The following is a 20,328-nucleotide window of genomic DNA, read 5'->3' on the forward strand; positions in this document are numbered from 1 at the left end:
TGATGGCGGCCAGGTTGTTTGAATTATTAGAGTTATTCTCTTAAGAGAAAAGGGGTGGTATGTGTGTTTGTGTATGTTGGAGGGTGTGTTGAATAGACATATGAGACCGGCAGTCTTAGCCTAAAGCAAAAGTGGGTATAAAGTTGCTATTTTTGGTTCTGGTTTCTTCTTTCTGCATCTTGCCCTATTCCCAACCATTACCTGTCCAGCTCCCATTCAAGAAGAGCTTCAGCATTAAGTATTATCAATTTTCATATACCTGTTGGTATACGAGCCAATCTTAAAGACCCCTTGGAGTCTGTGTGCGTAGTGGAGATGGCATTATTTTCATATCTTTCCCGAGGTGTGAAACACCAGCAGTGGTGAATAAGCACTACCAGGTCCTTTTGGAAATTTTTGTTGAGAAAGCCATAGAAGAGAGGGTTTATACATGTGGAAACCATAGCAACCAAGTGGCAAACTACAAATACCAGGTTGTGGTGGCAGCTCATCAGCACCTCATGATACCAATCAAAGATGACATTGAAGATATTCAGGGGCAGCCAGCAGGCTCCAAAGGTCACCACAATGGAAATCAACATTGTGTTGATCCTCTTGTTCTCATTGAGCCGGCTCTCATTTTCCCTCCTCTTGTCTATCTTCGCATTTCTCCTGCGCAGGCAGATAACAATCTTCAAGTAGCAGATGAGGATGAAGGCTAGAGGAACAAAATACTGCAGCAGAAAAAGGGAGGTGGTAAAGAGCAGCCGGTCCTTTCTGGAGGGCCAGTTCTCCACACAGGCCACCTGGTGGGTGTAGAGGTCAGTGGGGAGAGAGAGATTGCGGAAGGGCTCATCAGTGAGGTGGTAGGACAGGAAGAAGGGAATAGACAGCAGAAGGGAAAACAGCCAAATCAGTGTGATGCTCCAGTAGGCATGAGTCACACTGGGCTTCCAGCCACGGGGGTTCACAATTAGCTGATATCTTTCGACAGCAATGAGTACAAGTGAGAATATGGACACAGAGATTGAGACACTCTGCACATAGGATGTGAGTTTGCACATGGTATCCCCAAATATCCAGTGGTCCATCAGAGTGTAGATGATAGTAAAAGGGATGCACATGACACACACCAAGATATCAGAGAGGGAGAGATTGACAATCAGTATGCTGGTGAAATTCTGAGCTTTTCTGTGCTTCTTAAAGATGATGATGATGAGAGAGAGGTTTCCAAAAAGGCCCCCAATTAAGACCACAGTATAGGCTATAAGTAATAGGAATAAAGCTGGAGAAGGGGGTTGACAGGACTCAAAGTAAAAAAATGCTGAGTTGTTCTTTGTGCTGGTTGTATTAGATGCTGGGTGGTTTAGGGAAACTTCCATTATGTCAGGATTGTAAGAAGAGATTTTATAAGCTTATTTGTCTTATGGGTGGATATTTTGACCATTAGTTCTTGGAAGGCACTTTGTTCTGAGGCATCTGATGAGAAATTAGTAGGGTTTAATCTTCCCTGATCTGTGTCTGTATTTGATGGAAACACGTGAATGACTTGAGCATGCTCTTGAGACCCTAAAAAATGAAACAGAACCCAGAATATTAATGCAAGTTCTTAACAATATGGATAATTCTCTAGGGGTAGCAAAGTCCCTGAGAGGACAGAGAACAAATATCCGGGGGATCTCTCTGTACCTTTACCCTCCTCTCATCTCATCTCAGGTGCTTTCTTTGTCCCGCTAGTTTAGTCTTTAGAGCTCGTGAGGCAAGGAATGTAACAGCATCTTGTTAACTATAGAAGCAGCCAAATGTGTTTCTATCCCTATCAACTTCTGTTTTTCTTTTTTTTCTTTTTCAAGACAGAGTCTTGCTCCGTCACCCAGGCTGGAGTGCAGTGGTGTGATCTCTGCTCACTGCAACCTCCACTTCCCAGGTTCAAGCGATTCTCCTGCCTCAGCCTCCTGAGGCAGGAGATGGGGACTACAGGAGACTGGGACTATAGGTGCATGCCACTATGCCCAGCTAATTTTTTGTATCTTTAGTAGAGATGGGGTTTCACCATGTTAGCCAGGATGATCTCGATCTCCTGACCTCGTGATCTGCCCACCTTGGCCTCCAAAGTACTGGGATTACAGGCATCAGCCACCACACCTGGCTAACTTCTGTGTTTTTTTAGGGTCACCTGACTATGCACCCACTTGCTTCAATGGACTATAAAAAGTCAGGAGGATAGGGATTGTGCTGTGGAGGCCTGAGTACTGTGTTTGAAGTTGAATTCTGTTATGGTTTGTTTGAATGTTTGTGTTCCCTCCAAAATTCATGTTGAAATTTAATCCCCAGTGCAGCACTATTAAGAGGTAGGGCCTTTAGGAGGTGACTAGGCCGTGAGGGCTCTGCCGTCATGAATGGATTAGGGTCTCATAAAAGGGCTTTATAAGGGCAAACTCACTCCTTTTATAAGGAGGCCCTACGTGAGTTCGCCTCTTCTGTCCCTTCTGCCATGTGAGGACACAGCAACAAGGTGCCATTCTGGAAGAGAAGAACCCTCACCAGACACTGAACCTGTTGGCACCTTGCTCTTGGACTTCCTAGCCTCCAAAATTGTGAGAAATAAATTTCTATTGTTTATAACTCTGTGATATTTTGTCTGTGTTATTTTGTTAAAGCATCACACATGGACCAAGACAGGTTCCAGTTGGAGCATCACTTCTTGGTATCAGTCTGACTTTGATGTAGGTCAGTTACCCTTCCTCCTCAGTTTTCTTTTCTGTAAAACAGGGATAAATAATATCTATCTATCTGAGTAGTTGTGAAGATTAAGTGAGAACACACATCTGAATTTGTCTCTAGCCCCAACATAGAGCACATAGTAGGTACTCAGTATATGTATGTGGAATAAAATTTGTCAGCTCTACTGCCCAGATCCAGTCTACAGCCTTTATTTTGGGAGCCAGAATTACAGAACGTATCTGCTATGGAATAGCGTATGCCTTCTCTTCTTTTCACTTTTTCCACTCTCTGGGATTGAAGCCATAGGCAGTTTCTGGGTACATTGCTCAGATTTTGGAAATCAAGGCAAGGAAGGCAGCCAGTGTCTAGTGAGCTATTACCCAGAATTAACTTCATTTAAAAAGCATTCCTCCAATTCTTCCTTCCTGCAGATCCCTTCTTCTAACTTCCGGAGGAAAAGCAGGCTCTGATTCTATGGCTCAGCATAGTTTAGGGTGGTTATATTCGGTAGAATTATTCATACCAGGATGTACAACAGGCTTGAAGGATTCCTTGCCATTCAAAGTGCTGGGATTTCTGACCCAAAGAGAAAACATGGAAAGACAGCAAAGGGGGGAAAAAAAACTCCTCATCTTGGTTTATTCTTTAGGAGTTTGAGGAAAACAACATAAATAACGTTGATAAAGGGAACTGAGCAATAGGAATGAAAGGGAATGCAATTTTGTTTGCTATTTGAAATGATGATGGCCTGTTCTCACATTCTCTCTGAGATCTAAGGCTTAACAGTTTCTTATTGGAAAGAAATCACCTTAAGAATACTTAAGTCTGTCATGGTTTCAACAATGAAAAACACAATGAGGAACAGCATAAAAATACCACAGATTAACTGGGCATGGTGGTGTGCACCTGTAGTCCTAGCTACTTGGGAGGCTGAGGAGGGAGGATCCAAGGAACTGATCTGTGGCTCAGACATGTTAAAAGAAAAACTTCAGCTGAATTAAATTTGAAGGAGTTTAATTGAGCAATGAACGATTTGTGAATCGGGCAGCCCCCAGAATCACAGCAGATTCAGAGAGACTCCAGGGATGCCTTGTGCTGTGGTCAGAATAAACTTACAGATCAAAAAAAAGGGAAGTGATGTCCAGAAATTGGAGGTGAGGTACAGAAACAGCTGGATTGGTTACAGGTTGACGTTTGCCTTCTTTGAACACAGTTTGAATGCTTAGCAGTCTATGAGTGGTTGAAGTATGACCGCTGGGACTGGCCAAGACTCAGCTATTGTTACAGGCGCATACTCCTAAGTTAGGTTTTCAATCTTGTCTGCCTATTAAGCTAGGTTACAGTTCTTCCACAGGGACTCAAATGTAGAAGTACGGAGTCCTTCTCAAGCTATATTTAGTTTGCTTTAACAGATGCTATGTGGTAATATGTGAAATAGCAACATTTACAAATAATGGTATTCAAAAGGAAAGTTTAAGGCCTGGATGACTCGACTCATGAGACCCAGAGTTCACAGATATTGACTGAAGGAGAATTTCAAGTCAAATTTAAGCTCTCTATACAGTTGATAGATTAGAACTATACGTGAGAGATAGAAAGCTTTGATTTCTAATTCGAGGCCTCCTGCCAAGCAAGCCTCACTTGAAGGAGGATAGGAATGAAAGGAAATAGGCATGAACTGCATATGTAGTTTGGTAAACTAGAATGAGCACTAGATTTCGTGTCAGGAGACATGTCCTGTTGTTTATTAGCCGTTTGATCTTGGGCAAGGCACTCTCCTCTTGGCCTCAATTTCTTTATCTGTCCAATGAAATAAAAAATAGCCTCCCTACTTCATACCTTGTTATAAAGGCCAATGAAATAATATATTTAAAACATTTTGATATACACCATGGAATACTATGCAGCCATAAAAAAGGATGAGTTTGCGTCCTTTGTAGAGACATGGATGCAGCTGGAAACCATCATTCTTAGCAAATTATCACAAGAAGAGAAAACCAAACACCGCATGTTCTCACTCATAGGTGGGAACTGAACAATGAGCTCACTTGGACTCGGGAAGGGGAACATCACACACTGGGGCCTATCATGGGGAGGGGGGAGGGGGGAGGGATTGCATTGGGGAGTTATACCTGATATAAATGATGAATTGATGGGTGCTGACGAGTTGATGGGTGCAGCACACCAACATGGCACATGTATACATATGTAACCTGCACGTTATGCACATGTACCCTAGAACTTAAAGTATAATAAAAAAACAAAAACAAAAACAAAAACAAAAACAAACAAACAAAAAAAAACATTTTGAGAGGATTGAAAAATGACCTATCGGGTAGTATGATTGTTACCTGGGTGATGAAATAATCCATACACCAAACCCTCACGACATGCAATTTACTTTTTTTTGTTTTTTGTTTTTTTTTTGAGACGGAGTCTTGCTCTGTTGCCAGGCTGGAGTACAGTGGCGTAATCTTGGCTCACTGCAGCCTCTGCCTCCTGGGTTCAAGTGATTCCCCTGCCTCAGCCTCCCAAGTAGCTGGGACTACAGGCACGCACCACCACGCCCAGCTAATTTTTTTTTGTGTTTTAGTAGAGACAGGGGTTTCACCATGTTGGCCAGGATGGTCTCCATTTCCTGACCTGGTGATCTGCCCACCTTGGCCTCCCAAAGTGCTGAGATTATAGGCGTGAGCCACCGCACCTGACCAACATGCAATTTACCTATATAACAAACTGCACATGTGCCCCTGAACTTAAAAGTTTTTTAAAAATTAAAAAAATTGTATAAACTGTTAAACCCTGTTCAAACCCAAGTGCTCATTATTGTTGTTGTTGTTCTTGTTGAATGTCTTAGACAGTTGGACTGAACTGATCCAACCCTCATCCTCCAAAGAGCTATGAGTGCTTTCATATCTGCTATGCTGTTTATTTCTTCATCACCAGTTGTGTTAGGGAGGAGTGGAATTGTTATAGTTCCATTTCATAGAGGGAAAAACCAAAGTACACAAAAGTCCAAGGAGTTAGCTAAAACCAAACAAACCCAGCAAAGTCTTGTGTGTTTTTTCTTCCAACTCTTATTATCTACAAGAAAGAAAAGCTTCCTATGAATCTTGCAGGTTTTCTCTTTACAGATATGAAAACTCATATAATTTTGCAGGGTTCCTAGCAGATAGAGATGAGAATAAACATCAGGAGCCCTTGTGTTGCCTATTCTTGTCAATCTGGGCTGACTTCATAGTGAATGGGGATTATCTCAGCTTGGAGCTCAGAAAAGCCTGTAGGTCTGAAGGGCCCCATCTTAGGAGGGAATCAAAGGAGAGTGCTGGAGTTACATTATCCAGCACCCTCTACACCATACAGAGAAGATTAAATAGGAAAATGCCCCAATATAGGCTTTAAATGGCAATGTGGGATTTACACTTTACATACTTGGTAACTATAGTTAAAATATTTAAATCCTGCCTATCTGGAAGCAAAATAATACTAAGCCCTGGTTCATAAAAAAATTCTTGGGATACATTTCTATTTTAGGTGAGTTCATCTTTGGCTTGTTTGGTTGGAATTGACCCATGGAAGTGAGATCTCAAATTATCAAGTGACATTTTGCTAAAAAATATTAGTAGCATATGGCAGCAATTAATCCTAAACCTTCCACTTGATTGTATCTAGCTCATGAGGCACCTGCTTTGAACCAATTCAGTTTATGCCTTTTAACGTAAAAGTACAACATTATGTTAATTTTTTGGGTAGTTTTGTGTTTAAAAGTTTCAAGATGAACAAAATAAGAGCATAATTCCACCAAAGTTTTTATGTGCGTATTTATTTCTGCATCTGAGTGTCATTTTGTTAGTGTGTATCTTTCTTCTGTCTCTTTATTCATATAATTCATTTTTTGAGGGGGAGGGAACTAGGGGTAGAGTTTGTGTATGTCTGCCTTTTGGTCTGTCTGTTTTTTTCCTTACCATTTATTCTCTTCCTCTCTTTCTGTCCATCTGTTTTATTCTCTCCTCTTGTTTTCCCCCTTTCCCTTAATTGTCCATAGCATAGAAAAATTGTATTTTACATTATTTGTTATATTTCATTTGGGGCTTAGGTGCTTTGATCTGAAAGAGACTATAAAGGTCCTCTAATATATTCCTTCCATTTGACAGATATTGCAGCACTGCAGTTAAATATTAGTAGAACAGGGACCAGAGCCCAAGTCTTCTGGCTTCCAGAGAGTTCCGTGTTCTTTCCATGATTTTCTGTTGCCTCCTATTTTATATTTCTTATAACAAGTTCTGTATTTCCTGTTCTTAATGTTAAAAACAAAGAAGTAGAACATTTTCTATTTGTTTTATGTGAACAAAATTCTGTTATGTAACTTCAGAGAGTTTGTGGCTTTGGATAAAGTTTTGTACATCTCCCAACCCCCAAGTATATATGTGAGGATCCCAAAATAGGGAAGGACCACACTGTGAGCATCTCCCATAGAATTCTCTATCCTTTTTCTTAAATCTCTAAGAATACAGATTCTGGGGTTGTGCCGATGCAGATAACGTCTCATACTCTTCAGGGCTTAATGATTTTTAAAGCACTGCATTGTTCATTAATTAATTCATCAATAATTCATGTGCTGACAAGGCTTGCTATCTTACTTGATTTCTACAGTAGCCCTGTACTCTAGATAGGAATGATACTTTATTTCTGATTTACAAACATGGAAACTATGATCCAGTGACTGGCTCATGGTTGTGTAGTTAGCTGCAGAGCCAGGAACAGACGTCTACTTCCTAAATCATATACAAAACAATATTTCTAGTTTATTTGGTCATTTCACTTTTTAAAAAAATCAGTCAAATTAATCATTTGTGTTCCATGAAAACAAATAGACTAGAATCTCTGTAAAGGTACATCTTAGAGCTTACCCTAAGAACAAAGTACTACATTAAGTAACCGCACTAAGCATCAAGAAACAAATGCCTAATCTCTTACAGCGTTATTAAAAAGTATAATTGGCCTGGTTATTCAACATCATGCAAACCTCCTTAAGTTATTCAACTGTTCACCTATTCCAAAAATCAAATTTCATATCTATCTATTGCAGAAGTGTGTGCTGTCTTTTAAGACTTGAGGATTACATTTGACCCAACCATTCTTTTATTACATGTACTTTGATTTTCTCTGCTGAAAATGGTTTATATGTTTTTTTTTTCCTTGAATTTGACCATTGCCTGAACCCATATAAAGTGGTAGTGGAAAATATACACGCTTCTCAAAGCTACTCTTTTAAAAACAAGCCAACACAGCTTGTCTAAATTGACTTTGATTTTCTTTGAAGGTTAATAACCGAACTTATCATTTTAGGAATGTGGAGGTTTTCAGTTCTTTAAAATAATAAAACATTAAGTGCATTAAGAAAGGAGATCTCAACTCTGCCAGTGAAAATAAGTATACCAGATTTTTAAGATTATTTACTAAAAGATAAACAAAAGTAATTAAAACCCCATTGTGCCAATACTAGCTTTTGGTGATTTCTTTTTATAATTTTCTTACAGTAGTGCATTCTAAAACTGTAGGGATTTTTTCAAATCATATATGTAAAAAGGCATCTAGTACAATTTAGCCTAAAAGCACTATATTTCCAATTTTTAATGATCTTCACTTATTTTTAAAACTGGATTATTCTAACATGAAATACACATTGGATAAACACATTTGCAATATTTTTCTTAAGCATTTTAGAGGTTTGTTTCCCATTTTCTTACCTGTCGGAAATTTCTAGCTCTTTTGCTATTCTTTTCATCTTCTGTTGTTTTCTTTCTTCATTTCCATTATTATTATTTTTTAAAGTTTGTGACATGTTAGCCTCCTCTCAAAAAGTCATAACATCCCCCATTCCTTCTTGGATTATTTATCCACTAGACAATCTGCAGCTTCATTTCAGACACTGATCCCTGCAGTTGGAATCATTGCACACAGGAGTGAGCTTTGGAATCCAGTGGGCACTGAAGGCCACTGAAGAGCCGGAAGGGAGGAGTCAGAAATCTCAGCAGCAGTAACATTAGGTGGAGCTGTTTAAAAGATATTTTCAAAATGTCACTTTCAGTCATCTTGTAGAGATGATAATAAGAGTGCATCTTGAAAATCTGTGACATTTTCTGGCATATATATATATATACTTTAAAAATTAGCATTGCCAAAATCAGACATTTAATTTAAATATTCCTGGAAAATTGTTAGTAAACATTAATGATGGTTCTTAGAGCATTTACTGCATTTACTGTTAGTTAAGGGATGGACACATAGAGGGCAACAACACACACTGGGGCCTTTCGGAGGGTAGTAGGTAGGAGGAGGGACAGGATCAGGAAAAGTAACTAATGGGTACTAGGCTTAATATCTGGGTGATGAAATAATTTATACAACAAACCCCCATGACACCAGTTTACCTATGTAACAAACCTGCACTTGTACCCCTTAACTTAAAAGTTTAAAAAAAGAGATGGTGCTGTTCCAGATTTTGCAGTAATTTGTAAGATTAATAAAAATACTTCTAAAATGGAAATTAACCCCAAGTTTCTGAGCAAGTATGTATTATAAATATAAGATTTTTATCAACTACTTTGGAGCTGACAGCAGCTGAACTGCTTATAGACTATAGATGAAAATGGGGACTAAAAAGCGCTTTTCCTGTATTTGAAAAATTGTTACTGTAAGGGGCCTATTTCTCATCATTATAAAAGACTCAAAAAGTAAGATTTATATTAAATATAAGAAATATTTCCTTATAGTAAGTGTTTGAAGACTTTTGAAAACAAGGTTGTAGAAAATTGAGTATGGTTGAAAATATTTGTGGCATGGTCTACTGGATGAGCACACAACATTTTCAAATACTACATTTCCTAAGCCAAGGACTCAGTGATAGAGCCCCACATTTTAGTACCAAGCCATGTGACTCAATTCTGTTTCCCTACCCAAATACATCCAACTACCCAAAAGAAAGTCAAAATTTCCAGGTAGTCAACAACATTGACATTGTGTTTTATAGAATCCTGCCGGGTCACTGGCTACGTGGACTTGCAGGTAGAGTACGAGCGGGATGTGTCCTATGGACGTGAAGCCAATCTCCTCCTCTGTAAGAACTTGAAGAGCAGATACTGTCAAAGCAGTTTAGTGGCTTGTATTTCTTTCCCCAGTCAGCTTTTAGCAGTGTCCCATTACTTATTTACCTGTTTGTATTTAAAATACAGAGAGCAGCAAACTTTGGAAGATTGTAGGGCTATTGAAAAGTACCTTTTCCGTACATAGAATATTGGCAAAAGCTAGTGGTGCCACAGGTTTGGTGGATGTTAAGAGATCATTTTAGTTATTTGTGATGATGATGAAGATTTTGAGAGTCAGCTTGAGTGGGAGAGAGCTAGGTCTGAATTTGGATTCTTCAGCATTACCTAGCTGGGTGATCTTGAGCTTCTCTCTAAGCTTTTAAAATTTAATTTAATTTAATTTTTTGCCATCCAGTTCTATCCCAAAAGGAGGAAGCAATAGCTCTTCCTTTAATAACTTCCCAAAGTGTTACAAATAAAAAAAAGGAGCATAAAGCATTGCGGGGGTGGCTGAACGCAGAGCAGGAAAGGATTTGCTCCTCTGCTTTCTAAGCTTTTGATTCCTTTCCTGTAAGGTGAATATAGCCACCTATCCTGCAGGATTATTTTGAAGATTAATGATAGAATATAGTAGATATTCAATAGTTAGTAGTTGTTACTGTTGTTGTTGTTTAGAATTTCCTTTAGTAGAAACATATAATTTGAGTTAATAACAGAGTTTATTGTTTATTATTCCAAAGAAAGTCTGTAATGAGTAGGAAATTGAGAAATTACAAAACCAGAGTCGTTTTTTAAAAAACTTGTGAGGGGATGTTTGGTGTAAATCTGTGTTCTGAGGTGGAAGGTCCACTCTTGTTAACATTTTTGCTCACCTAGGTACACACAGAAAGTTGTTATAATCTGGTGTAAACAAATGATGAGGGGCTAACACAATGTCCATTTATTTGTTTTCCTTTTCAAAGACACTGCTTTGTCATCAAGGTTGGGTGTGCTTAGGAACTATGGTATATATATAAATGGAAGCCTACTAATTAATATTTCTGATTTCTCTGGAATCACCAGGAATACATTAATGCCTTCAAGAACGATTAAATGGAAAAAAGGAATGTTTGCATGGAAAGACTGAATATTATAAAGATTTTGTTTCTTCCCAAGTTAAATTGTATTTATAATTCAATTCCAATGAAAATCCCAAGAGGGGTTATAAAAAATTACTTATAAAAGATTTGTAAGTGCAAATAGCTTTGAAAAATGGATAATTAAAATGAAAGGCATGACTGACAACACCAAATTTTTTTTTTTTTTTTTTTTTTTTTGAGACGGAGTCTCGCTCTGTCGCCCAGGCTGGAGTGCCGTGGCCGGATCTCAGCTCGCTGCAAGCTCCGCCTCCCGGATTTACGCCATTCTCCTGCCTCAGCCTCCCGAGTAGCTGGGACTACAGGCGCCCGCCACCTCGCCCGGCTAGTTTTTTTTTTTTTTTTGTATTTTTTAGTAGAGACGGGGTTTCACCGTGTTAGCCAGGATGGTCTCGATCTCCTGACCTCGTGATCCGCCCGTCTCGGCCTCCCAAAGTGCTGGGATTACAGGCTTGAGCCCCCGGCCAACACCAAATATTTTAAAATATTATAAAGTGTGAATAATTAAATCAATGTAATGCTGGGCCAAGAATTAGCAGACAGATCAAGGAATGGAATAGACAGAAATAGACCCTGGTATGTATAACATGTTAATATATGAAAGCAGTGAGGATTGCTTTTGTTTTTTGAGATTGGGTCTCACTCTGTCACTCAGGCTGGAGTGCAGTAGCATGATCTTGGCTTACTGCAACCTCCGTCTCCCGGGTTCAAGTAGTTCTCCTGCCTCAGCTTCCTGAGTAGCTGGGACTACAGGCATGTGCTACCACACCCAGCTAAGTTTTGTACTTTTTGTAGAGATGGGGTTTTGTCATGCTGCCCAGGCTGGTCTCGAACTCCTGGCCTCAAGTGATCTGTCCGCCTCGGCCTCTCAAAATGGTGGGATTACAGGTGTGAGCCACCATTCCCCGCTAGCAGTAAGGATTTCTGGGGAAGGAAAGAATTATTAAGTAAATATTGCTAGAATAGTTAACTAGCTGCTTAGAAAAAATATTAATTTAGTTTTGTAGTGTATACTAGAATAAATTCCAGGCAAAATAATTTGAGAAAACAGACTCAAAAATATTTTAGTAGAAAATACATGAAAATATAGAAAATAGGTGGCTGATGCCTGTAATCCCAGCACTTTGGGAGGCTGAGGAGGGCAGATCACCTGAGGTCCTGAGTTTGAGACCAACCTGACCAACATGGTGAAACTTCATCTCTACTAAAAATGCAAATATTAGCCGGGTATGGTAGTATGTGCCTATACTCCCAGCTACTCGAGAGGCTGAGGCAGGAGAATCACTTGAACCCGGGAGGAGGGGGTTGCAGTGAGCCAAGATCATGCCACTGCGCTTTTGGGGTCAGGTGATCGTCCTGCCTCAGCCTCCTGAGTAGCTGGGACTACTGGCATGTACCACCTTGCCTATTTAATTTTAAAATTTTTATTTGTGGAGGGAGGTTCTTGCCATGTTGGCCAGGCTGGTCTCAAACTCTTGGTCTCAAGCAGTCCTCCCGAACTGGTCTCCTGAGGCACTGGCATTGCAGGTGTGAGCCACCTTGCCTGGCCAAATAGAAACTCTTTGAAGCCAAGAAATATGTCCTATCTACTGCTGTATCTTTAGTGTTACTGCATAGTTTCTGGCACATAGCAAGTCTTTGGTGAATATTTGTTGAATGAATGAATAAATGAATCAGCTTAAAATCAAAAGAAGAAAATACAAGGGGAAAAGTTGAGATGCCTATTTAAAAATTTTTTAACTTTCTTGAAAAAAATCAGTATGTAAGTTAAGACACAAAAATGGAAATAATCACAATAAATATGATGTAAAGACAATATTTTTCTTTATGAAACATACATATGAATCACCAAGAAGATACATATTAGTATCTATTAGTATGTATGGACAATTAACAGAAGAGCAAATAAAGACTAACAAATATTTGCAAAAAAAGGTTCTGTTTCACTAGTAGAGAAATAGAAAACAAAACAGCAATGAATTATTTTCATTTATCAGATAATCAAATACTGGAAAAAAGTCATGAATACCTGATACACTAATAATGGAAGGTGAAAAGGACACTTTATACATTATTGGTGGACATATAATGTAGAATACCTTATTAGAAAAAACTGGTGACAAACATTCAAGATATTTTAAAAATACTTATTTTCTTGCTTTCCATAGTCTAGTTCTACCCTAAGGAAATATTAGGAAATGCAGATAAAGATTTATAAATAAAGATGTTCATCACAGTGTTATTAGAGTAGTAAGAAACCAAAGATCAACCTAAACCTCCAACATTAGGGGAATGGTTAAGCAAATTAGAGTATAAGTCTGCATATGACTTATGCAGCCTTTGCAAATGATATTTAGGAATAATAAAATAATATGAGAAATGTTTATGATGTAAAGTTAAATGAAAAATGAATGGTATAAAATCATGGTTCACAGTATGATCTCAAATATGCAAAGCAGTATACACAATAAGGGAAATATAACAATGTTAATAGTTTAGGGTTAGGATTATGGGTGACTTTCATACTTTATACCATTTTATATTTTTGTAGTTTTTAAAGTTTTTTATAATGAACATATATTACTTTCATAATTGAAAAACAAGTTTTGTTTCTTTTTAAGCATACAGTGTTGGATATAGATCTGTCTGTCCTGTAATCGTTGGTGATAAAACTTAGTGAACAATAGGGTTTTGTTTGCCTCAAGTTAAAATTCTCTGCTTTAATTGCAAAAGTTAATTTATAGGCCAGTAATCTTATACAGCAGGCAATTTGGTTGATAAAAGTATCCAAAGAAAGAACTGAGTATCTGACTTTTCTTATCTCTCCAGAGCCCTTGTAACATTGATTTCTGCTCTCTTATATTGTGTTTTATTTTTAGTTACAAAATATGTTTTATTGCCTTTAATCTGATATACCTTTATAAGCTTGAATTAAGACATGAGATGATTTTCTGAACCCAGGTTTTTACCATATTAGGGAAAGTTAAGATTGAAAAATACAAGTAGTAGGTTCTAAACTCCCAGTCATCCATGTTATAATTAGTCAATTATTGCAGAAACTTGGTACAGAAAGATTTCCTGTTTTCTTTTCTCCCCCACTATAGCCATCTTTACTTCTGTCAAGAACTCTTGGCCGGGCGCGGTGGCTCAAGCCTGTAATCCCAGCACTTTGGGAGGCCGAGACGGGCGGATCACAAGGTCAGGAGATCGAGACCATCCTGGCTAACATGGTGAAACCCCGTCTCTACTAAAAAATACAAAAAAACTAGCCGGGCGAGGTGGCGGGCGTCTGTAGTCCCAGCTACTTGGGAGGCTGAGGCAGGAGAATGGCGGCAACCCGGGAGGCGGAGCTTGCAGTGAGGCCTGGGCGACATAGCGAGACTCCGTCTCAAAAAAAAAAAATAAATAAATAAATAAAATAAAAAGAACTCTTCTAGGGGGGCGGAGCAAGATGGCCGAATAGGAGCAGCTTCAGTCTCCAACTCCCAGCGCGAGCGACACAGAAGACCGGCGATTTCTACATTTTCAACTGAGGTACTGGGGTCATCTCACTCGGGAGTGCCGGACAATCGGTGCTGGTCAGCTGCTGCAGCCCGACCAGCGAGAGCTGAAGCAGGGCGAGGCATCGCCTCACCTGGGAAGCGCGAGGGGGAAGGGAGTCCCTTTTCCTAGCCAGGGGAACTGAGACACACAACACCTGGAAAATCGGGTAACTCCCACCCCAATACTGCGCTGTAACACCGGCACACCGGAGATTGTATCCCACACCTGGCCGGGAGGGTCCCACGCCCACGGAGCCTCTCTCCTTGCTAACACAGCAGTCTGCGGCAATCTAACCGCAAGGCAGCAGCGAGGCTGGGGGAGGGGCGCCCGCCATCGCTGAGGCTTAAGTAGGTAACTAAAGCCGCTGGGAAGCTGGAACTGGGTGGAGCTCACAGCAGCTCAAGGAAACCTGCCTGTCTCTGTAGACTGCGCCTCTGGGGACAGGGCTCAGCTAAAGGAGTAGAAGCCTGTGAAACGCGAACGACTCTGTCTGACAGCTTTGAAGAGAGCAGGGGATCTCCCAACACGGAGGTTGAGATCTGAGAAGGGGCAGTCTGCCTGCTCAAGTGGGTTCCTGACCCCTGAGTAGCCTAACTGGGAGACATCCCCCACTAGGGGCAGTCTGACACCCCACACCTCACAGGGTGGAGTACACCCCTGAGAGGAAGCTTCCAAAGCAAGAATCAGACAGGTGCACTCGCTGTTCAGCAATATTCTATCTTCTGCAACCTCTGCTGCTGATACCCAGGCAAACAGGGTCTGGAGTGGACCTCAAGCAATCTCCAACAGACCTATAGCTGAGGGTCCTGACAGTCAGAAGGAAACCTATCAAACAGGAAGGACACCTAAATCAAAACCCCATCAGTACGTCACCATCATCAAAGACCAGTGACAGATAAAACCACAAAGATGGGGAAAAAGCAGGGCAGAAAAGCTGGAAATTCAAAAAATAAGAGCGCATCTCCTCCTGCAAAGGAGCACAGCCCATCGCCAGCAACGGATCAAAGCTGGTCAGAGAATGATTTTGATGAGATGAGAGAAGAAGGCTTCAGTCCATCAAACCTCTCAGAGCTAAAGGAGGAATTACATACCCAGCGCAAAGAAACTAAAAATCTTGAAAAAAGAGTGGAAGAATTGACAGCTAGACTAATTAATGCAGAGAAGGTCATAAACGAAATGACAGAGATGAAAACCATGTCACGAGAAATACGTGACAAATGCACAAGCTTCAGTAACCGACTCGATCAACTGGAAGAAAGAGTATCAGCGATTGAGGATCAAATGAATGAAATGAAGCGAGAAGAGAAACCAAAAGAAAAAAGAAGAAAAAGAAATGAACAAAGCCTGCAAGAAGTATGGGATTATGTAAAAAGACCAAATCTACGTCTGATTGGGGTGCCTGAAAGTGAGGGGGAAAATGGCACCAAATTGGAAAACACTCTACAGGATATCATCCAGGAGAACTTCCCCAACCTAGCAGGGCAGGCCAACATTCAAATTCAGGAAATACAGAGAACGCCACAAAGATACTCCTCCAGAAGAGCAACTCCAAGACACATAATTGCCAGATTCACCAAAGTTGAAATGAAGGAAAAAATCTTAAGGGCAGCCAGAGAGAAAGGTCGGGTTACCCACAAAGGGAAGCCCATCAGACTGACAGCAGATCTCTCGGCAGAAACTCTACAAGCCAGAAGAGAGTGGGGGCCAATATTCAACGTTCTTAAAGAAAAGAATTTTAAACCCAGAATTTCATATCCAGCCAAACTAAGTTTCATAAGTGAAGGAGAAATAAAATTCTTTACAGATAAGCAAATGCTTAGAGATTTTGTCACCACCAGGCCTGCCTTACAAGAGACCCTGAAGGAAGCCCTAAACATGGAAAGGAACAACCGGTACCAGCCACTGCAAAAACATGCCAAAATGTAAAGACCATCGAGCCTAGGAAGAAACTGCATCAACTAATGAGCAAAATAACCAGTTAATATCTTAATGGCAGGATCAAGATCACACATAACAATATTAACCTTAAATGTAAATGGACTAAATGCTCCAATTAAAAGACACAGACTGGCAAACTGGATAAAGAGTCAAGACCCATCAGTCTGCTGTCTTCAGGAGACCCATCTCACATGCAGAGACATACATAGGCTCAAAATAAAAGGATGGAGGAAGATCTACCAAGCAAATGGAGAACAAAAAAAAGCAGGGGTTGCAATCCTAGTCTCTGATAAAACAGACTTTAAACCATCAAAGATCAAAAGAGACAAAGAAGGCCATTACATAATGGTAAAGGGATCAATCCAACAGGAAGAGCTAACTATCCTAAATATATATGCACCTAATACAGGAGCACCCAGATTCATAAAGCAAGTCCTTAGAGACTTACAAAGAGACTTAGACTCCCATACAATAATAATGGGAGACTTCAACACTCCACTGTCAACATTAGACAGATCAACGAGACAGAAAGTTAACAAGGATATCCAGGAATTGAACTCATCTCTGCACCAAGCGGACCTAATAGACATCTATAGAACTCTCCACCCCAAGTCAACAGAATATACATTCTTCTCAGCACCACATCACACTTATTCCAAAATTGACCACATAATTGGAAGTAAAGCACTCCTCAGCAAATGTAAAAGAACAGAAATTATAACAAACTGTCTCTCTGACCACAGTGCAATCAAACTAGAACTCAGGACTAAGAAATTCAATCAAAACCGCTCAACTACATGGAAACTGAACAACCTGCTCCTGAATGACTACTGGGTACATAACGAAATGAAAGCAGAAATAAAGATGTTCTTTGAATCCAATGAGAACAAAGATACAACATACCAGAATCTCTGGGACACATTTAAAGCAGTATGTAGAGGGAAATTTATAGCACTAAGTGCCCACAAGAGAAAGCAGGAAAGATCTAAAATTGACACTCTAACATCACAATTAAAAGAACTAGAGAGGCAAGAGCAAACACATTCAAAAGCTAGCAGAAGGCAAGAAATAACTAAGATCAGAGCAGAACTGAAGGAGATAGAGACACAAAAAACCCTCCAAAAAATCAATGAATCCAGGAGTTGGTTTTTTGAAAAGATCAACAAAATTGACAGACCACTAGCAAGATTAATAAAGAAGAAAAGAGAGAGGAATCAAATAGACGCAATAAAAAATGATAAAGGGGATATCACCACCGACCCCACAGAAATACAAACTACCATCAGAGAATACTATAAACACCTCTACGCAAATCAACTAGAAAATCTAGAAGAAATGGATAATTTCCTGGACGCGTACACTCTTCCAAGACTAAACCAGGAAGAAGTTGAATCCCTGAATAGACCAATAGCAGCCTCTGAAATTGAGGCAACAATTAATAGCCTGCCCACCAAAAAAAGCCCAGGACCAGATGGATTCACAGCTGAATTCTACCAGAGGTACAAGGAGGAGCTGGTACCATTCCTTCTGAAACTATTCCAATCAATAGAAAAAGAGGGAATCCTCCCTAACTCATTTTATGAGGCCAGCATCATCCTGATACCAAAGCCTGGCAGAGACACAACAAAAAAAGAGAATTTTAGACCAATCTCCCTGATGAACATCGATGCAAAAATCCTCAATAAAATACTGGCAAACCGGATTCAGCAGCACATCAAAAAGCTTATCCACCATGATCAAGTGGGCTTCATCCCTGGGATGCAAGGCTGGTTCAACATTCGCAAATCAATAAACGTAATCCAGCATATAAACAGAACCAAAGACAAGAACCACATGATTATCTCAATAGATGCAGAAAAGGCTTTTGACAAAATTCAACAGCCCTTCATGCTAAAAACGCTCAACAAATTCGGTATTGATGGAACGTACCTCAAAATAATAAGAGCTATTTATGACAAACCCACAGCTAATATCATACTGAATGGGCAAAAACTGGAAAAGTTCCCTTTGAAAACTGGCACAAGACAGGGATGCCCTCTCTCACCACTCCTATTCAACATAGTGTTGGAAGTTCTGGCTAGGGCAATCAGGCAAGAGAAAGAAATCAAGGGTATTCAGTTAGGAAAAGAGGAAGTCAAATTGTCCCTGTTTGCAGATGACATGATTGTGTATTTAGAAAACCCCATCGTCTCAGCCCAAAATCTTCTTAAGCTGATAAGCAACTTCAGCAAAGTCTCAGGATACAAAATTAATGTGCAAAAATCACAAGCATTCTTATACACCAGTAACAGACAAGCAGAGAGCCAAATCAGGAATGAACTTCCATTCACAATTGCTTCAAAGAGAATAAAATACCTAGGAATCCAACTTACAAGGGATGTAAAGGACCTCTTCAAGGAGAACTACAAACCACTGCTCAGTGAAATCAAAGAGGACACAAACAAATGGAAGAACATACCATGCTCATGGATAGGCAGAATCAATATTGTGAAAATGGCCATACTGCCCAAGGTAATTTATAGATTCAATGCCATCCCCATCAAGCTACCAATGAGTTTCTTCACCGAATTGGAAAAAACTGCTTTAAAGTTCATATGGAACCAAAAAAGAGCCCGTATTGCCAAGACAATCCTAAGTCAAAAGGACAAAGCCGGAGGCGTCACGCTACCTGACTTCAAACTATACTACAAGGCTACAGTAACCAAAACAGCATGGTACTGGTACCAAAACAGAGATATAGACCAATGGAACAGAACGGAGCCTTCAGAAATAATGCCACACATCTACAACCATCTGATATTTGACAAACCTGAGAAAAACAAGAAATGGGGAAAGGATTCCCTATTTAATAAATGGTGCTGGGAAAATTGGCTAGCCATAAGTAGAAAGCTGAAACTGGATCCTTTCCTTACTCCTTATACGAAGATTAATTCAAGATGGATTAGAGACTTAAATGTTAGACCTAATACCATAAAAACCCTAGAAGAAAATCTAGGTAGTACCATTCAGGACATAGGCACGGGCAAGGACTTCATGTCTAAAACACCAAAAGCAACGGCAGCAAAAGCCAAAATTGACAAATGGGATCTCATTAAACTAAAGAGCTTCTGCACAGCAAAAGAAACTACCATCAGAGTGAACAGGCAACCTACAGAATGGGAGAAAATTTTTGCAATCTACTCATCTGACAAAGGGCTCATTTCCAGAATCTACAAAGAACTCAAACAAATATACAAGAAAAAAACAAACAACCCCATCCAAAAGTGGGGAAAGGATATGAACAGACATTTCTCAAAAGAAGACATTCATACAGCCAACAGACACATGAAAAAATGCTCATCATCACTGGCCATCAGAGAAATGCAAATCAAAACCACAATGAGATACCATCTCACACCAGTTAGAATGGCAATCATTAAAAAATCAGGAAACAATAGGTGTTGGAGAGGATGTGGAGAAACAGGAACACTTTTACACTGTTGGTGGGATTGTAAACTAGTTCAACCATTATGGAAAACAGTATGGCGATTCCTCAAGGACCTAGAACTAGATGTACCATATGACCCAGCCATCCCACTACTGGGTATATACCCAAAGGATTATAAATTATGCTACTACAAAGACACATGCACACGTATGTTTATTGCGGCACTATTCACAATAGCAAAGACTTGGAATCAACCCAAATGTCCATCAGTGACAGACTGGATGAAGAAAATGTGGCACATATACATCATGGAATACTATGCAGCCATAAAAAAGGATGAGTTTGCGTCCTTTGTAGAGACATGGACGCAGCTGGAAACCATCATTCTTAGCAAATTATCACAAGAAGAGAAAACCAAACACCGCATGTTCTCACTCATAGGTGGGAACTGAACAATGAGCTCACTTGGACTCGGGAAGGGGAACATCACACA

The 20,328-nt window shown here is 39.9% G+C and overlaps 1 protein-coding gene across 1 annotated transcript; it reads right to left on the reverse strand.

Moving 5' to 3' along the window:
• Positions 1-490: 490 nt before the first annotated feature.
• Positions 491-1,361, reverse strand: LOC111527481 (putative neuropeptide Y receptor type 6). Its single transcript, XM_026454504.1, is given in 2 exon segments — positions 491-532; positions 534-1,361. Coding segments are annotated over 2 exon segments (870 nt in total).
• Positions 1,362-20,328: the final 18,967 nt, after the last annotated feature.

Source organism: Piliocolobus tephrosceles, chromosome 4 (assembly GCF_002776525.5).
Source record: "Piliocolobus tephrosceles isolate RC106 chromosome 4, ASM277652v3, whole genome shotgun sequence".
Classification (NCBI taxonomy): domain Eukaryota; kingdom Metazoa; phylum Chordata; class Mammalia; order Primates; family Cercopithecidae; genus Piliocolobus; species Piliocolobus tephrosceles.